The following is a 9,461-nucleotide window of genomic DNA, read 5'->3' as shown; positions in this document are numbered from 1 at the left end:
TTCTGCTGCCCTCTAATCGCAAATAATGAAAGACGAAACAAAAACAACTCGTTTTGCGATGCGGACATGTGTTACTGCAGCGGCAGGTCTTGGTGGCAATAGAAACAGCTGTTAGGTAATTTGAGGTTGCCTTCTTGTTGTTACTGTTCAGTATGTTGGTTGTGTACATTGACGTCAAGAAGGTGAAGCCTACGTGAATGTTCTATTATAACAGTCACACGTACAGTTTAATAGATTTTTCAATATCTGTTTAAATAAAAATTGGCTGGCCTACATATCACATTTAATATAACTTGTTGCAGTGTTATATGCAAGATTCATCCTGATGAGTAAAGCATGTCAAAGAAAACAATTTTATGTTACATTTGTGTGTTACATAAAACATAATCACTGTGATTATGGATCCTCTGTGGTAATATTATTTCAACTTTGCTTGCAGATGGTGATGGGTATATTAAGATCAAACCCACATCTTTGATGAAGTATTTTTTGAGGCGAAATGGATGTATCTGATATACAAGATTTTTTTAGCAAGTTGAATGAACATTTGTCCAACTTCAGCTATATGAATGGGTTTTCACCAACACAGGCAGATTGCTATGTGTATAGAATCTTGTCTTCTCAGTTTCCTCCTCCACAGAACTTACCACACATCCTTCGCTGGTTTAAACATATTCAAAGCTTTAAACAAGTAGAAAAAGACAAGTTCCCACAGCACATGGACCATTTCATGGCCTGCACCTTACTCATTAAATCAATGGAGGTGGGAATCTAATGTGGCTAAAATGTGAAATGTGTTACAGATATACAAAGATAAATTATAGGATTATTTATGATTTTCTTTTCAGGAGATTAGCACCATGGCTCCAAGTGGCGATACTCTGTCATGGGAGAATAAACAAATTCTAATTTCACGCAACCTGCAAGAAGTACTAGGGGAAGAGAAAATGATTGAAGTGCTGAAGGAAAGAGACCTAAAAATCTATTGGGGGACAGCCACAACTGGAAAACCTCATGTAGCTTACTTTGTGCCAATGGCTAAAATAGCGGACTTTTTGAGAGCAAACTGTGAGGTAAACAAAGGAAATTTACAGTTTCTTTCAGGTACTTGGCTGTTTATGTAAAATGTTACGTGTCACATAAAAGGTGCTGCTGTACATTGGCATGAATAACTTTGTGATGTCAAATTACGCTTTGTAGTTGTACCGACAGCTGAAAAGCATTTTGCATGACAGAACGATTACTTATAAATTGGCAACTTCATAGTATTGTCCAGGTCTCTGCCTGGATTTACTGAAGGAAACCAAAAAGAAGCTGGATTTACAGCTGAGATTTGAGATCCCCAAGGAAGAGGGTTAACCATAATTTAATTTCTTCTTCATTCTTTTGTTTGCTTCAAATTTCAGGTGACAGTGTTGTTTGCAGATCTGCATGCATACCTGGACAACATGAAAGCCCCCTGGGAATTGCTGACGCGACGGTCAGAGTACTATGAACAAGTTATCAAGGCCATGCTTGAGACTATTGGTGTTCCACTAGAAAAGTTGAAGTTTGTGAAAGGAACAGATTATCAGCTATCCAGGTGCCTAATTTACACAAAACATGGAATTCCATTTAAGCGCATTAGTGACGAGGTTTGCGTTCGGACACGTTAAGTTTACATAATTACAGTGTGACCATGTAATTTATAGAATTCACAAACTCATTATTATGAACATCTTTTAATGCTGAAAATGTAACCTTAAAATTATCAAAACAGGCTGAGTTGAATATGATGACCGCTATCTTTGAATATGTTTTGTTTTGCAGGGAGTATACTTTGGATGTGTACAGACTAAGCTCTGTTATTACGGAGCATGATGCCAAGAAAGCTGGTGCCGAAGTGGTGAAGCAAGTTGAACATCCATTATTATCTGGGCTTCTCTATCCAGGTAGCAAAATTTAGATGTGTTTATAAACAACCGTAGAGAGATATATAATCCGTGACCTAACGGCCCTCTGAGAGCCAAAGCCGACTGGCTGACCGCTGGCCTCACGTTCACATGCCTAAGCAGAGGTGAACGATCATCCAACCAGATATAGGGTGACGTGTGGTCAGCACGACGAACCCCCAGACATTGCTAGCTTTTATGACCGGATTACGCTACTCATTGTAGCTCCCCAATATCCTCACGATGCTGGGTTGGCACCGGTCCCATACACCGGTCGAAAATCTCATGAGAAATTTCTTTCCGAGACTCAAACCAGCGCGCATTCCGTGTCACCGGTCCGAAGCATGATGCCTCAGACCGCACGGATACGGCGCGGGACAACCGTAGGGAGATAATTGATACAATACTAGCATAGAGAAGTTTGGAATTCCATCGGAAGTTTCAGAAACATAACTGAAGCAGTTTTGTTCCTAATATATTTTTTGTTGCAAGAAAATATGTAATTAAACACTTATTTTAATTAAAACTAATCATGTAAGCATTTAATTCTACTTCAAAAAATTATTATTATATGAGTGAAGTTGGGGAGACCTAGACGTAGATGGGAGGATAATATCAAGTGGGATCTGCAGGAGATAGGAGTTGAAGGCGATTGGATTTTGTTGGCACAGGACAGGGTCCGACGGAGGTCTTTGGTTAGTTCAGTGATGAATCTCCGGGTTCGTTCAGCCAGCTAGTTAGTTATGAGTGAAGTTATTTAATTTTATCAAAGAGATTTCAGTAGTTTAAATATCAAATTTAAGAGCTGATGAGATGAGTATTTTTATGTTTTTATGGTCTTCAGTAATTTTATAACTGTCACATAAGAAAGTGTTAATGATAATATTGTGATCGCGCTATAATCCTCTAAAGCCGAAGCTCGTCCAAATAATATTTAATAATTCAGTCCGTACCACAAATAAAACAGCACTTCACCATTACAAAGATCAACTGGTTAACGCTGTTTAAGGAAATAATCCATTTACAGTAAGAAATATTTATCTCTATATACATTTTTATATAACCTCTACATTCGTGTTTAAATTGTAAACTATTTCGTAATCATTGTTATTTGTTGTAAGAATCTTACATCATATTTTTTCCTCTTATTCGTATAGTGAAGCTAATTGTAATATATCATTGATATTTCAATTCTTTTAGCTTCCTGATATTATTTGTAATTAAAAACATAATTTTTTAGTACTTGTTTATATCCGTAAATATTTTTTCATGATATTTATTATATGCAGGACTACAAGCGTTGGATGAAGAGTATTTACATGTGGACGCTCAATTCGGAGGAGTGGACCAGCGAAAAATATTCACATTTGCAGAGAAATATCTACCTCAGCTGGGATATGCAAAGAGGATACATCTTATGAACCCAATGGGTATGCGTATTACAGACTGATGGGTAAAGAAAATTTGATATTTTAGCCAGGATGTTCTTTCCTGTGAAATTTACTGTTGAGTGGGAGGCGTCTTGCTTTATTAGTCTGAACACGTGTCCAAAATACAGGTTATTGAATCCAAATCTTAATAAATTTTAGTGCCTGGACTTGCTGGAGGGAAGATGTCATCTTCAGAAGAAGACAGTAAGATAGATCTTCTTGATAGTCCAGCAGCCGTTAAGAAGAAACTAAAGAAAGCTTTCTGCGAGCCAGGCAACGTGGCTGATAACGGTGTGCTGGCATTTGTCAAGCATGTCTTGTTCAACCTTTTCAGCCAAGATGAAGGTAAGGTAATTATCAACATCGCACGTCTGCATCATTAAACATTCGGATATTGTCCTCGGATTCGAATGATCCTCCCACCCACTGTTTTATGCATGCCAGTCAGAAATTTAGTTTCCTAATATTTACGTGTTATGAAAGAATGAAACGGACGGTCCTGTAGCTGACGATGAATATACGGCTTGGAAGGTGAGGAACCAGCTCAAAGAATTCCATCGCGCGAGCCATACAAATTAAAGCCGTAGATCTGACTTCTAAGACTGAAGGTCGCTAGTTGGTTTCTAAAATTTAATAATAATACAGATGTAATATAACTAAAAGAAAATACAACTTTGGGCTAGATTTATAACAACTGAATATGTCAGATACCAAATAAATCTTCTTCTTCTTCAATGGCTCTCCGGTCCGTATTCGATCCACGGCCTCCTCAAGTTTCCTCTTCCATTCGGTCCTGTTAGGTCCGTCTGTCCGAGGTCGAGGTTTCGAAACATCTTCCTTTTTACGGTGCAAGGTTGTTAGCCTTGCGACCAACCCCCAACCTGGAGGACCAGGGTACCTGTCTTAGTCCGACCTCTCCCCCTCGACCAATCTGGCTAGGGAGGCCCTACCAGTAGCTCTTGGGGTCACCGAGGTACTCGAGCCTCACCACCACGACAAGGTGCAGGTTACCAAATGAATGCTGAGGGTAATAAATGTTTGACATTCTCCCACTGCTTGGCTCACCTTCTGTCTGTCAGAAAGATGATGAAGAATATTTTATTGGCATCACGTACTTTGTAGGATTTAGAGTTTCCCGTGACGCTGCTTATGGTGGAGACGCTACATATCAAACGTATGAAGAACTGGAGCTGGCATTCGGAAGAGAGGAAGTGCATCCAGGAGACTTAAAGGCTGCTGTTGAGGGCTACATTAACAGATTACTGGAGCCAATAAGGAAGAAGTTTGAGGACCCTGCACTTAAGATGCTAACTGAGAAAGCTTACCCACCTCCGAGCAAACCGAGTAAGCTCTCGTTACTGCTAGAATATCGTGCGCTGTTCACCAGATTTACTTCATTTCCGACCTGCCTTCAGAAGGTCCGTGAATCGAATCTGTAAAATTTATCCTGACGACTCCAAAATTACTGACGGACACAAATCTTAAGCTAATGTTCTTGTTCTCAGCATTAAAGATTTTTTGCTTGAAAACTGACATCATTTGTGTCTGATTTTTGAGGTTGTTCCCCAGAGACAAATTTATCTTTGTAATTATAATTATAAAAATTATATATTTAATTTTCAAGAATTCTAAAAGAGCAAAATTCAGTGTCATTTTTGAAAAGCGTGATTTTGTTTAAAATGTGCTTTGCTTTGTGTGCCTAGAAGTACCTGCAGGTGATATATCGCCACATCGCCTGGATATTCGAATAGGCAAAATTGTGGAAGTTGCGAAGCATCCGGATGCGGATGCTCTGTATGTTGAGAAAATAGACGTAGGTAAGTTGAAGATTCGTGTCATTATTAATGGTTCCTTCGCAGTTTCAAACATTATTTTATGTATAAAGTATTCTGCGGCTATGAAGTCGCCTTAATTGCAAGAAAATGGTCGTAAATGCCCGAATATATATATATGGTACACACTTGCAGGTGAATCCTCGCCCCGCACAATAGTAAGCGGATTGGTGAACTATGTTCCAATAGAAGAGATGCAAAACCGTGTGGTGGTGGTTTTATGTAACCTGAAGCCTGCCAAAATGAGGGGAATTGAGTCAAATGGCATGGTACTTTGTGCATCTTCGTAAGTAAACAAATATCGTAGTGTCACTGCTGATCTTCTACATAGTAACGCCATGTGAATGAGCTCTGAAAATAGAGGCAGTATGTTCCTCTGAAACTTGGGTATCTACTTACAAGTCCATGTGGTGTCAACTCTGAAGATCAACATTGACGTTTTCACTGACGTCTCAGATATCAAGATGTTCGTAGTAGAACGGACGCAAAATGTCAACGTAAATACTTCATATGAGCGTTATTGTTACGATAACTTTGTTGTTTGTTACGACGGCGTAAAACCATGTCTGTGAGAACCGAAGGACTCTGTCCCAGTGCCACTTTGTCCTCCGTGAATCTGGGTACGAACAAGATATTGATTATGGCGTCTAACAGACTTGTCTTCTGTCACGTTGCAGGGATGAACCAAAAGCTGTGGAACCACTAATTCCACCTGCGGGAAGTTCGCCTGGCGAACGCGTGCTCATAGAAGGCTACGAGTCGGGTACACCGGACGACGTTCTGAACCCTAAAAAGAAGATCTGGGAAAAATTGCAGGTACAGAGTACAATATGTTGTTATATTGTAAAATAATACTGCAGAGGTCTTCGGATTAACAGGGTTTTCAAAATTGTTTTTCTTATTACCTAATTTTCCAAATTAACTGATAATGGATTCCAAAGTATTGACACTAGAGACGAAACTTTATCATTCCTCCGTTCAGTGCTGTCTGCCTCGAAACAGCGCCGACTGACGGCCGCGAAAACTTGTTTCGCGGTCTCCCATGTTGATGGGATGGGATTACAACTCTTGGGAGGTACCAACAAGTCTACCCTGTATCTGGAAAAAGTTTTCTCTCTTTTCAGGTGGATTTAAAGACGACGACCAACTGCGAGGCTCAGTGGCAAGGCAATGCTTTGTCCACGCGAACTGGCAAGATTACGTCCAAGTCTCTCAAAAATGCTCCCATCAAATAAGACAGCGCCTCGTCATAAAATGTAGTTTGACGGGGGCACTTCGATATTGTCCTGAAGTGGAACTTACAAAGAAATTCTTGCTGTTGGGCTTAACGGAATATTCAATTTGTGCAGACGAAACAGATATGGAGGCATCAGCTTGCATTGAAGTTCTTTAGGAAAATGTACTTTGTGGTGCGAAAAGAGCTTCCGTATTTCTCTCTCAACAGGATTCCAGTAAGAAAATTTGTATTCACGTTCATTCAGTTTCCTTTGTCCACCTGCGAGATCTTGTCGAGTCTTAAAGACGTTACAGCTCTCAAGTCATTTCCAGTCGGTTAGCGACCGAAGATTTGCATTTTTTCCAGCGTCGTTCAAATTTTTCGTCTAAACTCCAGACCCAAAGGCACCGGAAGTGTAGAAGCCGTGCACTTCACAGCGCAATCTTATCGAGATTAGAGCGCGATCTGGCCGCCGCGAAGTTGGACCATTTTCCGAGAACCGTCTCTCGGATGCAGCGACGGTGTGTTTCGAGGTTAAACGTCGTAATTCAGTTACAGTAATTTTTGTGTAATGTTTCTCAGAACAACTGAATTAAAATACGTGTCAGCCCTTCAAATTAAATGACTTTACGTCGTAATGCGGTTATCAGATCACACCAAAAATAAGGAATAAATTTTTTTTGAAAATGCCCTGGGCGACTGCCTGATTCCGTTTCGTTAATGTGAGAAATGGGTAGAATTATTACAAATTTCGCTGCGTGCACTGAAAATTCAGTGTTTAAAACATTTTATAATTCTTCTTACGTACTTTTTAAAAAATACGTATTTCCAAAAAGTGTTATTTTTGAGGAGATGAATGCGCAGTATTAAATTTGTAATGTTTTTGATTGTAAGTTGTGGATTTTTTCTCTAAGAGACTCATTTATTAGAACTAGGTGTAAGATGATGCCTCGTATTTGTTACTTAAATTTTAATTTATGTACGTACCAGATAGTTAAGACACGTTACACGAAACTTCCTAATGACCGTCGAATCTCACTTTTTCATGCTGTACGACGTACCTGCACAAATTAATTGCTGCTTCATGCAATTTGTGATGCGAGTTTCATTTTCCGAGTCGCCGCGTTTCTCTGTTTGAAGACGCCGTCAACTGTAAGAGACGCAACCTGATTTCAGAAAATTTTAAAATGTGAAGAAAAAAAATTGTGTCTTAAAAATCAAAGAAATGTGGTAATTTGGTTTTGGTTTTAATTATCAAAAAATAATATTCTTAGAATTTATAGCGACACGCTTGGTAATGCAAGAATTTTAATAGGTTTAAAGTAAAATTCAGAAACTAAAATTTTTGTAAAACTTCTGCAGGAAGCGTTGATAAAATCCGCGGCAAATGTTAAGTTCTACGAAAAAGATGTGGAAATCAGTTTGTGAGCAACGTTTCGCTATGCATTCCAAGCCTTAATAACCTTTTTGAAAAGGAATCAGTTCATTTATTCTGTAATTTGTCGTGGAATTGTTGAATGGTTCGAAAGAGTTCTGTCAAGCGAACAGACGTCTTATTTTTTTTGATAGAGGCTGAGGAGTGAAATCTTCCAAGGTCGTGCGCTCTCTAAGTACTCTGACTTATTCTTTTAAAAGAACAAGTCAGTCATTAATGACAATCTCTGTAAAGAAAGAGGAAGGGAATTTTCGGGTAGCCCTCGATTTACGCCGGCGTAAACGGAACCGGCGTAAATTGAAACTCTTTTATAATGTAAATCAATGACACGCGTTCCCAGCACCCAAACATTGACGAGTAATATAATGAAATTACGTTTAAAGCTCCGAAATAACGTAAATAAAATAAAGGGATTTTAAAAAATATATTTTATACACTTACAATCGGCAATTCGTTGGTCCCCGCGATTATTTCATGTGGTTAATGTGTACAGTCATCTCTGCTCTTATTCGATAGTTGCATTCAAAATGTAAGACGCCGACCTACAGAAAATCGCGTAGTAAAAATAACCCCGGTACCTCCGCAGAGATTAAATTAGTCCTTTGAAAGTTTAAAGCGCCAGGAATGAAATTGCATAAGAGCAAACTTGCATATGCAAAAGTTTCCATTTAACAAACAGGTTTTTTCTGATTTATCGATCTCATTGGAGCGAATTCGCGTTGACGAAAAATACGTAATTGCAGGGATGAATTTTTATTCAAAATCAGCGACGTAAGAATTACGATTTAGTATAAGAATCAGTACGAGATACATTCTAAAACGTTATAAGTAATAGTAAAAAATATATTTTTTGACTTGTTGGTTTCAAAATCGGCGTTATTCTGAATCGGCGCAAAACGAGGGCTACCTGTATTTAGATTAATTACATTGTATTCTACATACTTAAAAAGCATATGACTTTTTGTTGTTTTGACAAGAGGTTTCATCAGTCCTTGCAGGACTTGTCTTAAAATAGGCCGTGGCCTTGTCTTACTCATTTCAAGTTGATTATACGTATTCTTATGCTCTGCGAGAAGGGCCTAAGTCAGCACTATTTGTGTATGACTCGAGAGCTCTAATTCCTCGGAAATGATTTAATAGTTTGTTCAAGTAAATATTTAGATACATTTTTTGTACAAGATATTCCATTAAATTCCTGTTTGAAATACTCATTTTAATTCATTGAACCTACAGTGAACAACGATTATATGGACACTCTGCAAATAAATAATTTATTTTCCGATGCCTGCAAATAGTCCTGCTCCTTGAAAGGACATTCGTCTACTTGGCATTACACATGTTGGAAAACCTGAAGGGAAGAGATCACTCACAAGAGCTAGGCACAGGTAGGAGGATAATATTAAAATGGATCTTACGGAAATAGGGTGTGGAACAGATTTGTGTTGCTCAACGCACATTACGAACAATTCAAGTGACAGATCCAAAATCGTTACATACGTTTACACTTAGATATTACGCCACGTGCTTTATGATAACCGCGTGACATGGTAAATACATTACGCGTTGTACCGAAACCACTGCATTCCTTGCGTAGAGGCGTGGCAACCTTCAGCTTCG

General features: G+C 38.8%; 1 protein-coding gene across 6 annotated transcripts; it reads left to right on the top strand.

Annotated features, from left to right (window-relative positions):
• The first annotated feature begins 16 nt into the window (after window positions 1-16).
• On the top strand, window positions 17-9,051 carry TyrRS (Tyrosyl-tRNA synthetase). 6 transcript variants are annotated; one of them, XM_022078226.2, is made up of 12 exons: window positions 22-115; window positions 440-763; window positions 849-1,073; window positions 1,407-1,582; window positions 1,810-1,931; window positions 3,221-3,361; window positions 3,521-3,706; window positions 4,484-4,705; window positions 5,065-5,178; window positions 5,329-5,479; window positions 5,871-6,009; window positions 6,318-9,051. In XM_022078226.2, exons 2-12 carry the CDS (start codon window positions 500-502, stop codon window positions 6,426-6,428), a joined length of 1,851 nt encoding a protein of 616 aa, XP_021933918.2. In that variant the 5' UTR covers window positions 22-115; window positions 440-499; the 3' UTR covers window positions 6,429-9,051. The 6 variants fall into 6 exon arrangements, with proteins under 6 accessions (XP_021933924.2, XP_021933918.2, XP_087197201.1 ...); XM_087341075.1 differs by having other exon boundaries at window positions 23-115; window positions 852-1,073; XM_022078231.2 differs by having other exon boundaries at window positions 23-115; window positions 5,068-5,178.
• The last annotated feature ends 410 nt before the right edge of the window (window positions 9,052-9,461 follow it).

This window comes from Zootermopsis nevadensis, unplaced genomic scaffold (genome assembly GCF_977971745.1).
Source record: "Zootermopsis nevadensis isolate Lab colony 2312 unplaced genomic scaffold, Znev_1.0 Znev_ptg000061l, whole genome shotgun sequence".
Classification (NCBI taxonomy): domain Eukaryota; kingdom Metazoa; phylum Arthropoda; class Insecta; order Blattodea; family Termopsidae; genus Zootermopsis; species Zootermopsis nevadensis.
The sequence above is the reverse complement of the archived record's forward strand: the minus strand, read 5'-3'. Positions and strand labels throughout refer to the sequence as shown.